The 20,006-nt window shown below is 44.0% G+C and overlaps 1 protein-coding gene across 1 annotated transcript in view; it reads right to left on the bottom strand.

Annotated features, from left to right (window-relative positions):
* Window positions 1-8,235, bottom strand: part of HOOK3 (hook microtubule tethering protein 3) — a 74,287-nt gene extending 66,052 nt beyond the window's left edge. Inside the window, exon 1 of the mRNA XM_056848065.1 lies at window positions 8,165-8,235. Coding sequence (XP_056704043.1) covers window positions 8,165-8,221 — 57 coding nt within the window. The 5' untranslated portion in view covers window positions 8,222-8,235. The remainder of the gene's footprint in view (window positions 1-8,164) is intronic.
* Between the last annotated feature and the right edge of the window lie 11,771 nt (window positions 8,236-20,006).

The following is a 20,006-nucleotide window of genomic DNA, read 5'->3' as shown; positions in this document are numbered from 1 at the left end:
TTTGTTGCAATAGACTGACATGGCTACCCCTCTGGAATAACAAATATTTGCCATCGTTGTACTGAACTTCTTCACACAGGCAGACATATTGGGGTTCAACAAATCTCTTTATGCCTGAACACAAGCAATCCTTTCTCTAGATCATAAAAGGCTCCTGACCCCCATGACCAGCAAAACTCAACATTCAAAAGTATTTTTAATGTCAAGAACTATGGTTGAGTGTGTTTGTAGGGAATGCCTATGTGCCATTCAGAAGAAAGCTCCAGTGTGTATGCATATAATCTGTCTCTCTGGATCTCAGCCCATAATTCCAGTATAGGCACGTCAGTAGAAGAAAAATCTTCTGAACTGGTCAACTGAATAGTACTTACAAATTACAGGCTAGGGCGGGAGTTATCTGCTTCCTAGCAAATAATTTCACAAGAAAATCCTTCTCTTTTCTTATAGAACTGGAAAAATATATATCAGAGTATAAATTTATTAAAAGACAGAAGAGTAAATTGTTATATGTTTTACATTTTTATTGCAACCAGAGGTAGTACATCCTTTTTAACTTTAATTCAACTAAGTCTTATAAACAAATTGAAATTACAGCATGACAGCTTCAAGTAGAGGAGCATTTTCCAAAGCATTATACGTACCCTGTTGGGTGGAAAGCATCTTGATATGGTATATCAGTTCACAAATATATATTTTCACTTTAATCTACATTATTTTTGTATTCTTTTATTCTAAATTGCTGATTATCAACTGCATGCTACGCTATAGCCACTTTCCTCATGGACTTTGCCGACTAGTGGGAACACATTTCATAAATGCTTCAAAGTCAGGTTTTGGCAAAAACTGGGAAACTATCATAGTACAAAAATAAGCCATACAAGTGTCTGCCTTTTCTAAACACTTTAGCCAGTAAAAGGTCCAATAATGTCTCTCTATATTTATATATTTCAGTTCTACTGTGGCTGAGCCAGTCTTTTAAGAAACACTGGGGTCCTGTCAAAACCTGTCTAAAAGTAATTAATAGGTTACTTGATCTCTAATGCCACTACCCTATAATAAAGTTCCAGACCATATGCAAGTACTTAAAAAGTCCACTTCATTCAAACCACTCCCTGGAAAAAATGACAATTTTCTGTCCCTTTAAACAACTAAAATCTTTTTTTTTTCCAAATCTGGGTTGCATGCCTGCATCATTGGATACTGCGCTATCATTGCGCTATAGCAATAATTCAATGCTGGATTTCCTTAAACTGCAAGTGATTGCTATATCTCCAAAAGAGTACAATGTCCAGCAATGTATGGATGCATGCATGGACTTAGCAACAATTATGCGTGCTTTTGTGACTGCACTGTGAGCCAGTACCTAGTAACAGTTTAGGAACGTCTAGCCAATGCAGAAACTTGTTGCAGGTCATCAGAAGCACATCACTTTGGTGTTGCCCTGACTTTCTGTACTGAACTCAAAGAGCTGACTACAACCCACAAGACTTAACAGCCCTGAGCACAATATACCTGATTGACTACTGCTATTCCTACGTGACTTCTAAAATTAACTGAGAGCCCCTTATTAAAATTTACCACCTATGCCCCAAGAAAGAACTGAAAAGGCACCCCAGTGGTTGGTTAAACCAATTCAAATATTTCACTGCACTAGCTCTAAAGCCATAGCAAATACTACAACTCCAACATAGCAAATAATAAGAAATGCGCAGGCCTTTCCCACATGGTGATGCTTATCTATGGAAACCCCAAGGTGCTGCATCGGCAGCTGCAGAGAAACTGTGGCTTCCAGACAGCAGCTTTCCCTGCATTTCCTCTGTCCCTGTCCCCACAGTGGCCACCCTCCTAGCACTACAGAAGGGGGCATTTTCTGGGTGTTTTTTTTTTAACGTAATGGACCTAACAATATTGATATATCAATATGCCAATTGCCAATTTTTAAAAAAATGTCTGCTGCATTGGTGAGGCCAGCAAAATTCGGACTTTTAGGAAAGGTCACTGAAAAGTTGTGTACAAAGGTACCATGATGCTTTGGGGGGGAACAGAAAAACTCCCACTTCCTAACAGCATCCAACCCGGGGAAGTCAAGCATGTGCAAGCTGCTACTGTTGCAGGAACTGTCTCACTCAAAGTACCTTTAGCACTTCCAGACCCCAAATACCTTCAGAAACAACGGGTTACATTTTATACTGACAGGTCCCTAGTGACCAGGATTAGAATAGTGTGACAGAATTTTATGTTCATACATAGAATCATAGAGTTGGAAGGGTCCACTAGGGTCATCTAGTCCAACCCCCTGCACAATGCAGGAAATTCACAACTACCTCCCCCCCGTGACCCCTACTCCATACCCAGAAGATGGCCAAGATGCCCTCCCTCTCATGATCTGCCTGTCATAGAATCAGAATTGGTGATAGATGGCCATCAGTCCTTATTATGAGACAATTGCTGGAGGCAGCAGAATTTGGCATAATTAAAAGGCAGCAGAGCTAGAGATGGAAAGATTTGTTTCATGGGGTTCTATACCCAGGGCTAGAAAGAACCGTGAACAGCAGGTTCCTGTGTGCCAACTACGGTAATCAGGCAGCCATCTGTTGGCTATCCTACTGCTTAGGGTGGCTCGTCTGGTATTGACCAGAGCCAGGGCCTTTTCCAGCATGGCTCTGGCTCTGTGGAACAGGCTCCCTGAAGAGGTGAGAGGGGCCCCCAACATACTTGTTATTACCACCTCCCCATCCATAACATGGTTTTTAAAAAAACGAGTCCACTAAAACTGCAAAGGAGTTGGACTCTCCCACCTTTTCTTCTTTCTTTTCCTAGTTTTGGCTTTCAGAAATGAAAAAAAAAGAATAGTTTATGTGGGATACATCAATATGACAAGGAAACTAGATGCAGTGGGAAAGAAAAAGGAGACTGTTCATATCACAGAGCTAAAAGAGTAAAGAAGCTAAGGGGTTCAGCGTTTATTCTTTTTGCTGTCAATCTCAGCCAGTGTGAATTCCACCATTACTGATCCTTCTCCTTGCACAATATAGAGTGTAAGAAGTTTGAATTTCCATTTTAGTTACTTCTCTTTAGTAGAGGAAGAAGTCAATCCCAAGGAAAAAATCTCATCAATCTAGATACCCTGAATTTCCATGTTTCATGCCTTCCACATACAGATGAAAAGGCTCCGGAAAATAATGGTTATTTCCCCTATTCCTCCTCCCTCCCAGACATTCCTCTGTTTTTCCAGTTGAAAAACTAGACTTGGGGGAGCGCTGAAAAACACTCCTATAAAATGCTTTGGAATGAGTGGAATGTTTCTGAAGATAAGAGTTTATTTACTCAGAATGTGCAGTATAAAGATTTCTAGGTAGATAATCTATAGCATTAAAGAATTGTAAGCATTGTACACATATACAACACTCAACGTTGAAGGTGCTGCCATCTTCATAAGATATGAATACAGGGCCTTTTTTGCTTGTGGATTTCTGCTTGCGCTTCTCTGATGATCATTAAGACTAACCTCTAGCCTCTCTCTTTAGTACTGGGTACAGGAATAATTTTGGTTGTAGAAAACAAAGGCATTTATACTTACAATAATAAATACATCAAATAGGACAGTTTTATATGCTAGGTCAGCGATACTGAGCTCTCGTATTGCTTTGGTTTATCCTGATATCCGCATGTATTTTTCTGCCTTTAGTTTTCACTTCTCCCCTTCCCCCTGTTTTTTTCTGGCTCTTTCACCCCAATGTTTTTCTAAAAGCCAATTTTGAGCTGGCATTTTCCTAGCACCTCAGTTTCAATTGGTTTTCTTTTCCCCATCCACCTCCAGCCCACTTTTCAATGACTGGACTGTCCTCATTGTTAAACCACTCCCTCTCACCCCCATGAAGACAAGTGATTTCAGCCTTTTTTAAGGCCCTAAAATACTGGTTTATTGTTGTAGTGTTGTATTGATAGTTTTTTATCCTATGTATGTTGTGCTCAAGACCTTTGGTGAGATGAGCCTGAAATAAAAGGAAAGGTAATGATAGTTTAAGCAGGTTCCCTTTCCCTTTCACAGATATGCCTTTCTTCTTATATTTTTGTGAGGGAATATGCATTTTATTTTAAAGGAGTAAAATAAGTTTAGGCTTCATATATTTTATTTTTCCCCCTCCCAGGAACGTCCCTCCCCAAATAACTTCAACATTTTAGGAAATTTTACATTACTACTTTTGCATAATAGAGAGCCAGCGTGGTGTAGAGGCTAGGAGCGGTGGACTCTAATCTGGAGAACCAGATTTGACTCCCCATTCCTACACATGAGCGGTGGAAGCTAATCTGGTCAACCAGTATGGTTTCCCCACTCCTACACATGAAGCCAGCTGGGTGACCATGGGCTAGTCACAACTCTCTTAGAGCTTTCTCAGCCCCACCTACCTCACAGGGTATCTGCTGTGGGAAGGGGAAGGAAAGATGATTGCAAGCCGGTTTGATTCTCTCTTAAGCAGTAGAGAAAGTCAACATATAAAAACCAACTCTTCTTCTTTTACTACTACTTCTCTCCCAAACCACTAAATATTTTTGCTGGGTTTTCCTTTCTTTAGCTTCTAACACTTGGATTCTGGATGGCTAAACAAAAGGAACAGCAAAGGGGCCAAGCAACAGCCAAGCAGATACAGGAGGAGATGTAGTACAAGCACATCCAGTTTCCACAGCCATTCCTAGCCACACACCCCTTTTTGTGCTGACCTGTTTCCTGCTACTAATTTCACTTTCCAACTTTCACCAACAGCCAAAATAAGAACTCCTATTAAACACCTAATCAATAACTTGCACTCTTCATCCAGTGAAACCTTTCTACTCTTAAGGGAGAATCAAACAGGCAACACAAAGTTATCTACTAAATTAGTTCAAGGAAATCCGTGGGATAATCCTATAAACTGCTGCACTGCCAAATACATGTGTAGGAGAGACTGTAATATGACATTTTACAATTGCATCACCTGTATCATAAACCATTCTAGTATGTTGTATTAGTGGTACTGCAGTAATGCAATACGGGCCACACCTACCACCAACAGAATATAGTGACAGCATGAAATGTTGTTAACACTGTATGGAAATGGGCTTGGTAGGTGAATAACATTTGGGGACATTCACCATGGAGCCAGGAATGTGAGAAATTAGCACATCCAATGGCTCAGTGGTAGAGCATCTGCTTGGCATGCAGAAGGTCCCAGGTTCAATCCCCGGCATCTCCAGTTAAAGGGACTAGGCAAGTAGGTGATGGGAAAGACCTTTGCCTGAGACCCTGGAGAGCCGCTGCCGATCTGAGTAGACAATACTGACCTTGATAGACCAAGGGTCTGATTCAGTATAAGGCAGCGTCATGTGTTAAGACAGCATAGTGGGACAGCAGTACTATACGTAGATTGCTAATAACATCCACATCACGCAAACTGCTGCCTGCTCCACGGTGTGTATATGGATTCAGGAGGCAATACTACAGTATTTGTCCTACTTCACCTAAAGAGGTTACACAGTAACATATTTGATACCAAGGCAGACCATTGGTTTATCTAGCTCAGTACTGTCTACTCTGACCAACAGTAGCTCTCCAGGGTCTCACACACAGAAACGTCTTTCCCTTTCTCCAACTCTACTACCCGTGATCCTTTAATTGGAGATGCCAAGGACTGAATCTGGGAACTTTTGAATGCAAAGCACGTGCTTTATAATCGAGCCACCACACCTCTCTAATCGTTCATTTCATAGAGGTACAGCAGAGTCTTGTTAACATTACTGATAGCACGACAAAATAAGTAATAAAAATAATAGTGTAAACAAACGTAAACTGTAATCACATAAATAGGAAGTAATTATCCACACGTAAAGCCACACAGCATGAAATATCTTGGCATGACAAAGGGCAGAATTCAGAGAAAGGTGGTGAGATCTATATGTATTTGAAATCAATGGAACTTCATTACCGCACTGTGCACTTCTGGCTAAATTGCAGTATGTACTTTTTATAGTTAATCCTCAGGTAGTGCAACCCTAAGAACAAACTGACCACATTCTCTTGATTAATTTAACCTTCAAGGGCAAACAATGAATATGTAGACAGCAGCTTTGTATGCAAGAACATTTAAAAAGCCCGGCTGTAATCAATGGAATCAAACTGGTTGATGTGGGCCAGATTTCTAGATTCAAGTGATAACCAAGAATATCCTTACCCCCAGGAACAGCGTGACCCCTGACACATATTCTTAAGAGAGGTTTACCTTGTTTCCACAATGAGAACATTATCTAGAAGTACTGTATTCTATGGGTTAAGAACATAAGAAAAGCCATGCTGGATTAGACCAAGGCCCATCAAGTCCAGCAATCTGTTCTCAGTAGCCAACCAGGTGCCTCTAGGAAGCCCACAAACAAGACAACTGCAGCAGCATCCTGTCTGGGTTCCACAGTACCTGTGTTCCACAGCAATACAGAAAGCCATAAATTGACTTCCTGCATCACCACATGTCTGGCTGAAGGTATATGCAAGGACTAGTAACGACAACACTAAAAGGTGTGTTGTTTTCTCTCTGTATGATGTTGATGTGTGAGCACCCCTCTTCAATAATATACTTCAAACCTCCTTTTTAACTAGAAGGGTCCTTCTGGAAAACAGCTTCTACAACAAACAATCCAAACCCCCAAAAACAATTTAAAAATAGAATGCAAGAGAATCAGAGTGATTTTAGATACACAAAGCACACAAGGAGGAGTGGTGGTATGTTTCTATCAGTTCATAAGTAGCTCAAAAGCCTGCATTCTTGGAGAAAAGCTGACTCAAAGTTTGGGAACTCCTTTAATGTGCTCTGTTTTCCTCCCACGCCAACAGATCCTACATCATTTCTTTCCAAAGATTTACTGAAATCCTGGGAGTAAATTATACTGCTGGAAACTACAGTGGCCAACTTTTGCACAAAAATTTTGTACAAACACTGAAGATTAAAAAAAGGATAAGATGCGCTTCAAAGAAAAACAAAGGACACACTTAAGGCTATAGAATAAGTTGGACACTGAAGTGAGTGAACAAAGACAGCCTTCTAAACCTAGTGGATAGCATTAATGATGCCAACAGAAAGAGGGAGAAAAGGGGAGAAAACCACACACAGCAGCTAACCCAAGCACGCCTTCAACTGTACAGCGTGTTGTGGAGATCAGAGCAGGGAAGGCCTCACTTGGCATGGAACTTACTAGATGACCTTGGGCCGGTCACTCTCACTCAGTTTAATCTACCTCACAGGGCTGTTGTGAATGTAAATAAAGAGAGGGAGGACCCCAAGCTCACTCCTTGGAGAAAAGGCAGGAAAAAAATGCAATGAAATACAATAGTGACCAATAATACCCCAATCAGGGCTCTCTGGCAAACATACCTGTATGATGCATCTGCTTATCACAGTCACATGTAATACTCACCCCTCCCTCCATTTAAGACTGTCAAAAGGTAAAGGTCCCCTGTGCAAGCACCAGGCCATTCCTGACCCATGGGGTGATGTCACATCCCCGTTTACTAGGCAGACTTTGGGCGAAAACGCATGGGAGGTTTTGCCTTGGATTTGCCACTCTCTAAATGCACACCTTACCCAGCCAAATTCTCAAAACTAAAAAATAAGCCTCCATGCAGAGTTTTGAGAATTCAGATGGGGAAAATGCACATGCAGAGGGCGGCGAAACCTCCCATGCCTTTTCGCCCTTTGTTTACGGGGTGGTTTGCCAGTGCCTTCCCCAGTCATCTTCCCTTGACCCCCGGCCAGCTGTAACACTACATCACCTCGAAGAACACTTAGAATCGTAAGAGTTGGAAGGGACCACCAGGGTCATCTAGTCCAACCCCCTGCCCAATGCAGGAAATCCCAAACTACCTCCCCCCCCACACACACACACACACAGGACTTCACCTCATGAATAAACATGCACAGAATCGTGCTCTTAAAAGCATCCACTTTAGGAACCACCGCCAGAAACGAGGCCCACACAACCGGCAAAGCACCCCCCCCCCAAAAAAGCAGAGGGCAGGAGCCGCGAGCCTGGGCCATTGAAGAGGAGGAGGAGACAGGCGAAGGGAGCGTCCAGCCCCGTAAGGCGAGAGAAGGAGGGCCTGGCCAGGAGACCGGCACCCGCGCCTCGGGTCACTCACCCAGGTGAGCAGGCTCTCTCCCAGCTCGGCCCGCTCGAGGCTCTCCACGTTAAACATGGTGCAGGCCAGGCGGGGCTCGCTCTCGTCCCTCCTGGCGGCGGCGGCGGCGCAGCTCCTGGGCCTGAGGTGGACTCCCGCCAAGACACCCTTTTCGCCCCCCGGCTCCTCACGGCCGTCGCCCTCTTCCTCCTTCTTCTTCCCTCACCCAGGCCGGCAGAGCCGGGCCGGCCCTGCTTGTGGCGCAGACACGTCACCGGGCCCCGCCGGGGATCCGCCCGCACCGACCGGCAGGCAGGCAACGCGCAGGCGCCCGCCGGCCTACCAGGCCCCGCCTCGCTCAGCCAGTCACGCCGTGAGGGGATGGAGGGAGGGGGGCGGCTGGCGCGCGACGAGGCCTTGCCGGACGAGCCCGCCGAGGACTGAGGTACTGAGGCCCGCCTGGTCCTCCCCTTCCGCCGCGGCCGCCCGCTTAGTCAACCGCCGCCCGGGCCGTCCGTCTCCCCCTCAGCGCCCGGCCCAGTGAGGCCGGCCGCCAGTTTCCCCACACGCGGAAACCCGTCAGGGAAATTTGGCTCTCGTTTTAACCACGTCCCTGTTCTCCTGCTTGGGTCGTGTGAGGTTTATTTATTTATTATTGTTGTTATTATTATTATTATTATTTATTATCTCCCCCTCCCCCTTGTAGTGAGTCCTCCGTGCTTGCTTTGCCAGCGTGGTGTGGCGGTTAAGAGCGGTGGACTCTGATCTGGAGAGACCCGGGTTCGATTCCCCGCTCCTCCGCACGAAGCCGGCTGGGTGACCTTGGGCGAGGCACGGCTCTATTAAGAGCTCTCTCAGCAGGGTTGCCAACCTCCGGGTGGTGAAAGCAAGCCGCGCTGACTGGGCTGGTTTGTGAGACCTGTGAAGATTTGTGCATCTGCTCCACGAACGCGCCATAGGAAGAACTTCCTTTTCCGACTTAACCGAGGCTTGGAAAACGCGATACTTTGCAAAAAAAGGAAGTTGAGTGGCTGATAATAATATTCCAATGTGGACTCTGTTAGCTGGATTGATTTAGGCCAGTGGTTCCCAACCTTTTTTTTTTGACCAGGGACCACTAGGACTTTTTTGTTGGGTGCAGGGACCCCAAGGTTCAAAATAAAAATTCTGAGAATTTGAAAATAAACTGTAATCATAACTGTTAGTTAAACATTAAACTTAGAATAATATTTGAATATATATTTTTATAATAGAGAACTTTTAATTGAAAATATTAATTTATTATGGGTTTATAACTTTGTTTCGCGGACCTTGATTTAGTTCTCATGGACCCCTGGTTGGGAACCAGTGATTTAGACGTATATATGATGTTATAGGATTGTTTTATGTGTATTGATTGGTTGGTGATGTACGCTATCTTATAAGTTATTACACTTGGTTATTTAAAAAAGCTGGGCCGTTTTCTGCTGTTATTTATTTCAAAACACGTTACAGCAGGCTGACCAATTGTTGTTGCCATAACCTCCGGGTAGTAGCTGGAGATCTCCCGCTATTACAACAGATCTCCAGCTGGTAGAGATCAGTTCACCTGGAGAAAAGGGCTCCTTTGGCAATGGGACTCTATTGGCATGGAAGTCCCTCCCCAAAACCGCGCCCTCCTCAGGCTTCGCCCCAAAAAACCTCCTGCAGGTGGCGAAGAGGGACCTGGCAACCCTATCTCTCAGCCCCACCCACTTCACAGGGTGTCTGTTGTGGGGAGGGGAAGGGAAGGTGATGGTAAACCGGTTTGAGTCTCTCTTAAGTGGTAGAGAAAGTTGGCATATAAAAACCAACTCCTTCTTCTCTCTCATCTGCCCCCAGCCCCTTTCTCCTGAGGAGGTGTGTATTTTGTTCCACTCTCTGACCTGGCCGGGCCCGGGAATATTAAAATGTTAGGGCGCTTTAGGGTGTCTTTGCTGTCTCCCCTTTGCAAAAACATCAGGCCGCATGATCGTGGTCTGAAATGTCTTTTTTTTATTTTCTTCACCCCTTATTTTCTTTCCATTTTAAAAATGTTCATCCCAATCATTGAACAGTTCTGAGAACTGGAAAGTTTGCCCGCTGTCAGTGCAATCCTGTGCAAGGTTATGCTCTTCTAAAGCTATCGTAGCCAGTTGGCTTAGAAGGGTGTAATTCTGCTTACGATTTCTCTATGTGTTTCTTTTTTGGTTAGTCCTAATAAAAGATATTGCATGGCTTTGGTTTCAACGACATTCATTCGTTCAGCTGTAAGGTTTACTTTCCCGCAGTGTTGGCGGAACCGACAGGGAAGTACTTTATTGCTAGGGGGAACTACTGATTGAATATGTAGCTGTAGGAGGACTCGGTGCGGGGTTGTTTCCTTGTGTAGGGAGAGAAAAGATAGCATGAAGGAGATTCTGGCCTGTGACGTTCTGATAACTTGGAATTTGTGTGGTTTGTTTCCCAGTGGATTGTATCATATCTGCTGCCTTTGATGGCTTTCCAGACCTTCCCCTGAGGCAGAAAGAGTTTCTTTGCGCTATCAGTGTTTTTGTATTTAGCGTATTTCTTTATTCATCTGCATTCATACCCTGCTTTATTCCCCAGCATTGACTTGAAGTTGCTGACAATGCCGCACTCTTATCTTCCGTTTTGTTTTCACAACCAGCACCCTGGGAGGTATGTTCGGCTGAGAACATTTGACTAGTCCAAGGTTCCACCCACAGTGAGTCCATGGCAGAACAGGGACTCAGACCTTGGTCTCCCAGAGCCTACTCTGACAATAACCCCCTGCACTGGTCCTGAATATCAAGATCTATGATACCCAGGTTTGATTCCCCATGCTGCAATGGATGTTTGCTGGGTGACTTGGAGCCAATCACACTCCCAGCCTAACCTGTTTCTCAGGGTTGTTGTGAAGATAAAATGAAGCAGAGAATGACAAAAGCCACTTTGGGTCTCTGGGGCCTAACGCACTCAGTATATACTACATTTTAAAAAACGTGTTATCCAGGTTCGATCGCACCTCAGACCTCCCATTTCGGCTTGGAAATGCTTTGGAAGCGCCACACATCTGTTTATTCCCAAAACGCCTATACCACGATGTATTTCATTATGTCGTTTCAAAACCGGCAATCCAAGGGGTGCGTTCAGTTACATACGCTGTTCAGTTCTCCTCCCCTCTTTTTGCAACACCCAATGAAAAGCCTTTCTCCTCCCATCCCACCTTCCCCCTCCCCTCCCTTTTGCATCCACCAATCATTATTGTTACTTAATCCCCCCCATAAGTGCTTGGGGTCTTACAAAGGAACACAGGAACGTTGGAACATTAGACCAACCATTTTTATTTGTGCAGGGTCCCAATCAAATATTTCCCTCATATGGAATGTCCTTAAAGTGGATTTTGTAAATGGTTCATGGGCTTGAGGGGGAAGGAATGCAGAGGAGGGTGAGGGCTGGAAAAGTAACAAAATTGCTGCGAGCAGCAGATGGGGGAGGGGGAAGCAGCAGGAGGAGTAAGGGAGAGAGACTGAGGGATAGAGAGAGCGCCCGCACACGCACACACACGTCTGGGCTCTCCTGCCGGCACAAAGTTTCTCCCCTCCTGTTCCTCTCTTTCTCCCGCTGCCGGGGTTGAGCGTGCCTCCCTGCTCTCAAAAATTTTTTTTAATGTGCTCGTCCCAACGAAAAAATGCAAGATCGTTGGACCAACGCCCAAAAAGACGGCAGCTCTGTGATTAGCACTGTGCAAGGAACGGCTCATTTTGGTGTTTTTTTTTGGGGGGGGGGAATGCCGGCATAGGTTGTGATAAGGGTTTCCCTGCCGTGCAAATGAGGCGATTCTTAATGGTGTACAGCTCACCTTCGGATCAATGATATTGCGCATGCGTGAAACAAAGAAAGGGGAGACGAGACGGGGAAGCATCAGCGACGTAGACATGACGCAGTGCTCCCCCACGCTCCTCCTCTCAACTTTTCGGACTATTACTTTGGAGGTGCGATACGATGATAAACTGTCTTGGGATCAGTCTTAACAGGCACGGTGCGATCGGAAATGAAGAATACGCATCCAAAACACACACACAGACCACGACGATAATATGCTGTAAATTGTTGGTGCGTTAGGCCCCTCTGTTTGCGGGAAAGGCAGGGTAGAAATGAAGTATATACAAAATCAAAGTGCAGGGTTACATTCCGGTGTTACATATTAATCTGGAACAGTTCATCCTTCTGAGTCTTAGCTTGCTGACATGAACCAGACTTTTTATTCATTTCAAAGGCACGTATTGGAACAAGTGGAAAATGGGATGTACTAAAATGCATGACAAGCGAGCCCATTAGAAACAATGGCAGAAGCTGCCCAGCCCATTGAAGATAATGGGATAGCTTGTCATGCATTTTAGTACATCCCTGGAAAATTCCACTTTCTTGCTGTCTTAATTTTGAGTGCAGTGGGGTGAACTTGATTAAAATGTGCTCACTGTGCATTAGGAAAAGCTAATCTGCCCCAGAAGAACTGTTTGGGATGAGTATATCAAACATGTTTTAAATTTAGTATGTCCTGAAGTTGGGGGCTTGCTAGATAACTCTTGAAATTTCTTCCAGATTATGTGACTTTATTATTAAAAACCCATTGTGAGTACTGCAGTTTTGAAATTATCCGTGCACAGATTGTACATACATTCACTGTAACTTGTGATCAGGGCTCCTCTTCCCATGTAGCCTGCTTTATTTGAATTAGGTTGGCCATCTTGAAATTGAAGACCAAGGGTCGAGATGTTTTGCATAGATTCCTCTTGGCAAATCATTGGCAGTTAAAGTCAGATGTATTTGTACCTACAGAGTTAAATGTTGTTGCTGTTCTTCCTAGCCATGAATCTCAGTCAGTCTGAAATGTTAACCAAGTTCTTGTAGGTTATCCGGGCTGTGTGACCGTGGTCTTGGTATTTTCTTTCCTGACGTTTCGCCAGCAGCTGTGGCAGGCATCTTAAGATCAGGAAAGAAAATACCAAGACCACGGTCACACAGCCCGGATAACCTACAAGAACCAATGAACTCTGACCGTGAAAGCCTTCGACAATATTTTGTTAACCAAGTGTTTTCGTCAGTTTCCAGAACTCGCCTATGAGGACATTGGGACATCAGAGCTGAGAGACCTCATCTATAAAGGGGACTGCAATAGAGATGTGCAACCTTGCACAGAGTCCCATTGAAATGAATGGGCTTAGAAGGGTGCAACTCCTTTTAGAATTGCATTATTAGCCTTGTTTTCTTCAGCACCATCTGAACCACTTGACACGCAGGAAATCCGTGATTAGGATCTTTTGAGTTTGGGGGGGGGGATTTTTTAAACTAATTAGCCGACTCCTGTAGCAGACTAAAAATCAGAGAAGTGGCACTGGAAAAGGTAGATTAATTCTTTCTTCCTGTACTGTTTCCTGATGCAAATCATGCAGACGCCCAAGTTGCAATTAGCTCTGTAAGCTAATTCTAGCTTTCTAAAAATAGTGCTTTTCAACATAAAAGCTAGGACAATGAACTGTTTGTTTGGAAACTGAAAATGAAGTCCCTCCGTTTGCTAGGAATGGGGGCTGGGACTCTGCATCTCAAGGAACGGGGTCAGAGCTGTCTTCCCCCTCTTTCAAGGGGCTGGAGAGCATGGAGCTGCCCACAGTTACCAGCTTCCAGATCACCTCAGCTAGGAAATGTGCTGACTGGCTAGGGGCTGGGGAGTAGCTCAGCTCTAAGATCTCTAGTGGGGTGAGGTGGTACCAGGGAGATATAGTCCTAAATGCAGTCATAATAGTTACTTTCAGCATACGATTTAACTTTGTGTGACAGTGGGTGTTTTTGTGTTTCTATAAGTAGCTCTAAAAAGTTTTACCTGGGCCCTTCCTGCTAATGTTTAACGAACTTCTATCTAGAAGTTATTGACAATAAGGCGCTCCCTACTGTCTCTGGTGCAAAGTTCCTTCCAGTCAAGAACTTGGGTCAGCTTTTGAGTTGGGGTCTATTGAATCAACTACCCTCTAAGACCTGATCTTATAGGCCATGCACAGACAATTTTTTAAAAGACCTGATTAAACTTAGAGGTAAAATTAGGGTCAGGAATCACATGCAGTTAGGGTATGCATCTCCCAAGTATTAACTGGTCCAACTCAACTCTCATACAAAATAGGGAGGAAAAGTACCCCTCCAGTGCTGTACTGATCAGGATTCGAACTAGATCAGCTTCCTGGTCACCTAACTCTGAATTAATTGTGATAGTCCTGGGAGGAGCTGTGGCTCAGTGGTAGAGCATATGCTTGGCATGCAGAAGGCCTTAAGTTCAATCCCTGGCTTCTGCAATTAAAGGGACTAGGCAAGTGGGTGATGTGAATGACCTCTGCCTGAGACCCTGGAGAGCCGCTGCCGGTCTGAGTAGACATTACTGACTTTGAGGGACCAAGGGTCTGATTCAGTATAAGGCAGCTTCATGTGTTCATGTGACTCAGTTTAGGGGAGGGGCTGTGGCTCAGTGGTAGAGCATCTGCTTTGCATGCAGAAGGTAAAGATGATTCAGTATAAGTTTTCCCACCCAGGATCGTGTGTTCAAGATTTGGGGCTAGATAAGTATCAAACCATTCATCTAGCCCTGAAGATCAGTAGTATTACACAATGGATTTCCTGGTCTTTTTTCCATCTTCTGAACAATTCCTTGCAGGTCTCTTGACTTGTATAGCTACATTGAAACTAAGATTTAGAGGATCTAATGTATTTATTTAAAGTATAATTGTTGCAGTATAGATGTCACATACTGGAAATCTCCTTTTATTGGCTGTAATGAAAAGTCATGCTTAAATTTAATCTATTACTATGTAGCTTTTTTTGCCATCAAGTCACAGCTGACTTATGCTGACCCTGTAGGGTTTTCAAAGCATGAGATGTTCAGAGGTGGCTTGGCATTGCTTGCCTCTGCATCACGGCCCTGGTATTCCTTGGAGGTCTCCCATCCAAATACTAGCCAGGGTCAGGGCTGAGTGTGTGTGATTGGCCCAGGGTCACCTAGCAAGCTTCCACAGCACAGGTGGGCATTTGAACCTGGGTTTCCCAAGTCCTAGTTCCTTTCCTTTTATCCCTTAGAAGCTCCTTGATCAATTGATCTTGAGCAGCATATATCTAGTGTTGGAGGGATATAAGGACTGAAACAAATCTTGCCACTGACAATGTAGCCTTGGGGCCCCTGTCGCTTAGTAAAAAAAGACATTATGTCAGTCACAGAGGCATTGGATTTGTATATTAAAAGGGGGGAAATATAGTGCGATCGAAGTTCCTCATAAAAGCGGCATTCCAAAAGGGCATGGGCTAATGTGTCAATAGAGCCAGAAGAGCAAGGGCAGATCCTGTCAGAGTATGGTATATTCAGAATTCTGCCCTGCATTACCATAGAAGGGTTAGCATTCAATCTAGCCAAGCAAAAAGCTCTACAGAGACGAGGAGCTGTCAGATAATATGTATAGGCAGGCAGACCACGTGGAGGGGGTATTCCGAAGAACTGGGATGAACAGACGCAACGAGCACAAAAAGTAGTGCTGTTATAATCGAGCTCTTTAATGCGCTTTTTAATTTTGGCAAAAGCTTCAGTTTTCCCAAGATCTGATAACATATCCTGCGAGAAGCCCAACAATGCCAGTTTCTCATCTAAGATTTTTTGCCATGAGGATTTGAAAGGGTCAAGTCCTAGTTCAACTTCTTAACCACAACACCATGCTGGCTCTCACTGTGTAGCTAAACTATATAAAATAAATTGCAAGAGGACACCATCAGTACAACCCTAAACAGAGTTACATTCTTGTAACCCCATTGACATCAGTGGATTTAGAAGGGTGTCACGCTGCCTAGGAATACACTGTGTGGCTTGCAGTCAGTTCCGTGTTATGAATTTGTAAATCTTTCTCATATCAATCTAAGCTGATGATAGTTTTCCCTCCCAGGATTGACTATTGACTGAGCCAGCGTGGTGTAGTGGTTAAGAGAACCTGGTTGGATTCCCCCCTCTGCCACATGAGCAGCGAAGGCTAATCTGGTGAACTGGATTGTTTCCCCACTCCTACACATGAAGCCAGCTGGGTGACCTTGGGCAAGTTACAGCTCTCTTAGAGCTCTCTCAGCCCCACCTACCTCACAGGGTGTCTGTTGTGAGGAGGGGAAGGGGAGGTGATTGTAAGCCGGTTTGATTCTGCCTTAAGTGGTAGAGAAAGTAGGCATATAAAAACAAACTTCTATTTAGTTGATTCTCACCAACTTGATTCTCACCAACAGGGAAGAACTGGTCGATGAGGTTAAAGTAGTAGGCACCCTGGGTAGTAGTGACCACGTACTCTTGGAATTTACAATCTTGGGGAAAGGAAAACCTGTACGTAGTCAAACATGTAGGTTGGACTTCAAAAGAGCAAATTTTAACAAACTTAAACTTATGCTAGGTAGAATCCCATGGTCAGAAATACTTAAGGAGAAGGGAGTTCAAGAAGTGTGGGCATTTCTTAAAAATAAAATACTGAAGGCGCAATCCCAAACCATTCCTATGAGAAGGAAAAATGGGAGGAGCCTAAAGAGGCCAGGGTGGCTCTATAAACAGCTTTTTAAAGAGTTGAGAAATAAAAAAGACTAATTTAGGAAGTGGAAGGAGGGCCTTATAACCAAAGAGGAATATAAGCAAATAACTAGTGCTTGCAGGGAGAGTGTTAGGAAAGCTAAAGCTCAGTATGAACTTAGGCTAGCGAGAGATGCTAAACGCAACAAAAAAGGGTTCTTTTCCTATGTACAGAGTAAGAGTAACAACAAGGAAAAGATAAGCCCATTGCGTGGACTGGAAAGTGAAATTGTAACAGGAGATGAAGAGAGGGCAGAACTCCTCAATTCCTACTTTTCCTCAGTTTTTTCTCATGAGGGAAGTGGTGCTCAACATGGCATAAACAGAACTTGATGAGGGAAGGGATTTGCAGCCTAGAATTGGCATTGGGGTAGTGCATAAACACCTGGTTTCTTTAAATGAAATAAAATCCTCTGGGCCAGATGAATTGCACCCAAGGGTACTCAAAGAACTTGCAGATGTAATTTCAGAAGCTCTGTCCATTATTTTTGAAAAGTCTTGGCAAACAGGTGAGGTGCCAGATGATTGGAGGCGGGCAAATGTTGTCCCCATCTTCAAGAAGGGGAAAAAGGAGGATCCGGGTAACTACCGACCCATCAGCTTGACTTCTATACCAGGAAAGGTGTTCGAACAAATCATCAAACAGTCCTTCCTTGAGCATTTAGAAAGGATGGATCTGATCACTAAGAGCCAGCATGGGTTTCTCAAGAATAAGTCATGTCAGACTAATCTTATCTCCTTTTTTGAGAAAGTTACTACCTTGCTGGATCAGGGGAATGCTGTAGACATAGTTTATCTAGATTTCAGTAAGGCTTTTGATAAGGTTCCACATAGTATTCTAGTTGACAAATTGGGAAAATGTGGGTTAGATCCTGTTATTGTTAGATGGATCTGCAACTGGTTGACAGATCGTACCCAATGAGTGCTAGTTAATGGTTCCTCGTCCACTTGGAGAGAAGCGACTAGTGGAGTTCCTCAGGGATCTGTGCTGGGCCCTGTGTTGTTCAACATCTTTATAAATGATTTGGATGAAGGAATAGAGGGGATGCTTATTAAATTTGCAGATGATACTAAATTGGGAGGGGTAGCAAATACGGTAGAAGACAGAGCCAAGATGCAGGATGATCTTGACAGGCTGGAGAAATGGGCTAGAACTAATAAAATGCACTTCAACGAAGACAAATGTAAAGTTCTGCATTTAGGTTGGAAAAATCAAATGCATATTTATAGGATGGGGGAGACTTGTTTGAGCAGTAGTGTGTGTGAAAAGGATCTTGGGGTCTTAGTAGACCAAACGCTGAACATGAGTCAGCAGTGTGATGCTGTAACTAAAAAGGCAAATGCAGTCTTGGGCTGCATCAACAGAAGTATAGTGTCCAGATCACGCGAAGTGCTGGTATCGCTTTACTCTGCTCTAGTTAGACCTCAACTAGAGTACTGTGTTCAGTTTTGGGCACCACAATTTAAGAAAGATGTAGACAAGCTGGAACGTTTCCAGAGAAGGGCAACGAAGATGATGAGGGGTCTGGAGACCAAGTCCTATGAGGAAAGGTTGAAGGATCTGGGTATGTTTAGCCTGAAGAGGAGAAGACTGAGAGGGGATATGATAACCATGTTCAAGTACTTGAAGGGCTGTCATATAGAAGAGGTTGCCGAGTTGTCTTCTGTTGCTCAAGAAGGTCGGACCAGAACCAACGGTTTGAAATTAAATCAAAAGAGTTTCCGTCTAGACATTAGGAAGAATTTTCTAACAGTTAGAGCGGTTCCTCAGTAGAATAGGCTCCTCGGGAGGTGGTAAGCTCTCCTTTCCTGGAGGATTTTAAGAAGAGGTTAGATGGCCATCTGTCAGCAATGCTGATTCTGTGACCTTAGGCAGATGATGAGAGGGAGGGCATCTTGGCCATCTTCTGGTCGCTGGGGGTGTGGAGGGAGGAGATAGTTGTGAATTTCCTGCATTGTGCAGGGGGTTGGACTTGATGGCCCTGGTGGTCCCTTCCAACTCTATGATTCTATGATTCTAGTCTTTCCAGATTTGACTAAATTTGCCTGTGAAAATTTCATTTATTTTAAAGTATTTATATTCTGTTTTTCCAGAGCTCAGAGCAGATCACAACAGCAGATATAAAAACTTGTAGATAGCATGCTTTTTGAGGAAAATTCTAGGCTGATAGATTCTCTTTGTGTCGGGTACTAACTGTGAAGACAGTGCACAATACAACAGGAATCTTATCAACCGAGAACCAGTGTTTTATGAAAGACAAGGGTAAGAGCACTATCACAGAATATTAAAAGCCATTACTTTTTTCCCAACAGCTATGACTTTTGCGTCAGCTTTCTTTAAAAGGCGTTTCCCACCACTGAATCATGTCTGTTGAAATTCAGGCTTGGTAGCAGAATAATTTGTAGTCTCTGCATAGCATTATGTCCATAAAAGATCACTCGGTAGCAGAATAATTTGTAGTCTCTGCATAGCATTATGTCCATAAAAGATCACTCCTTGAGCAAGATACTAATAGCTATTTGTTTCTCTAGTTTCAGGGGAAAATGTTCCCAGTGATCACTGATTCCAGATCTTTCAAGGTCCTGATTAATTAAATATACATTCTGGATTGGAAATTGTTCTTTGTATTTGGGGTGAGTATTTGTGTTATTTGAGGAGTAAAGTTTAAGGAAAGGTGAACTCGCTTTCCAGTAAGAAAAAAACCCCGCAACCACTCCTGTTTGCCAACCGGCTCAATTACATCCACATTCCGCACTAAGTCACTGGCAGCACCACAGAGTATTAATTCCAGGATCGCCTCCCCTCTGGTTGGGTCTATGACCAACTGTTCGAGGGCACAGTCATTTAGGATGTCTAAAAATTTTATCTCTTTGGCTTGACTGGAGCATACATTTATCCAATCAATATGAGGGAAGTTGAAGTCTCCCATTATTACTACTTCATTACCTTTACATGCTTCCTTAATTTCATTCTCCATCTCAAGATGACCCTGAGCCATTTGGTCAGGGGGCCGATAGAACGTCCCCAGTACTAAATGTCCTTTGGGGCCCGGAATTGTCACCCATAAGGGTTCTGTGGACGAGTCTGCCCTTTTTATGGTCTCTAGCTTATTAGACACTATGCCTTCCTTGATATACATAGCAACACCCCCTCCAATATACCCTTCCCTATCATTTCTATACAGTTTGTAACCAGGAATGACTGTATCCCACTGGTTCTCTCCCCTCCAC

Source organism: Euleptes europaea, chromosome 4 (genome assembly GCF_029931775.1).
Source record: "Euleptes europaea isolate rEulEur1 chromosome 4, rEulEur1.hap1, whole genome shotgun sequence".
NCBI lineage: Eukaryota > Metazoa > Chordata > Lepidosauria > Squamata > Sphaerodactylidae > Euleptes > Euleptes europaea.
Note: the sequence above shows the minus strand (reverse complement) of the source record. Positions and strands in the feature narration are given on the sequence as shown.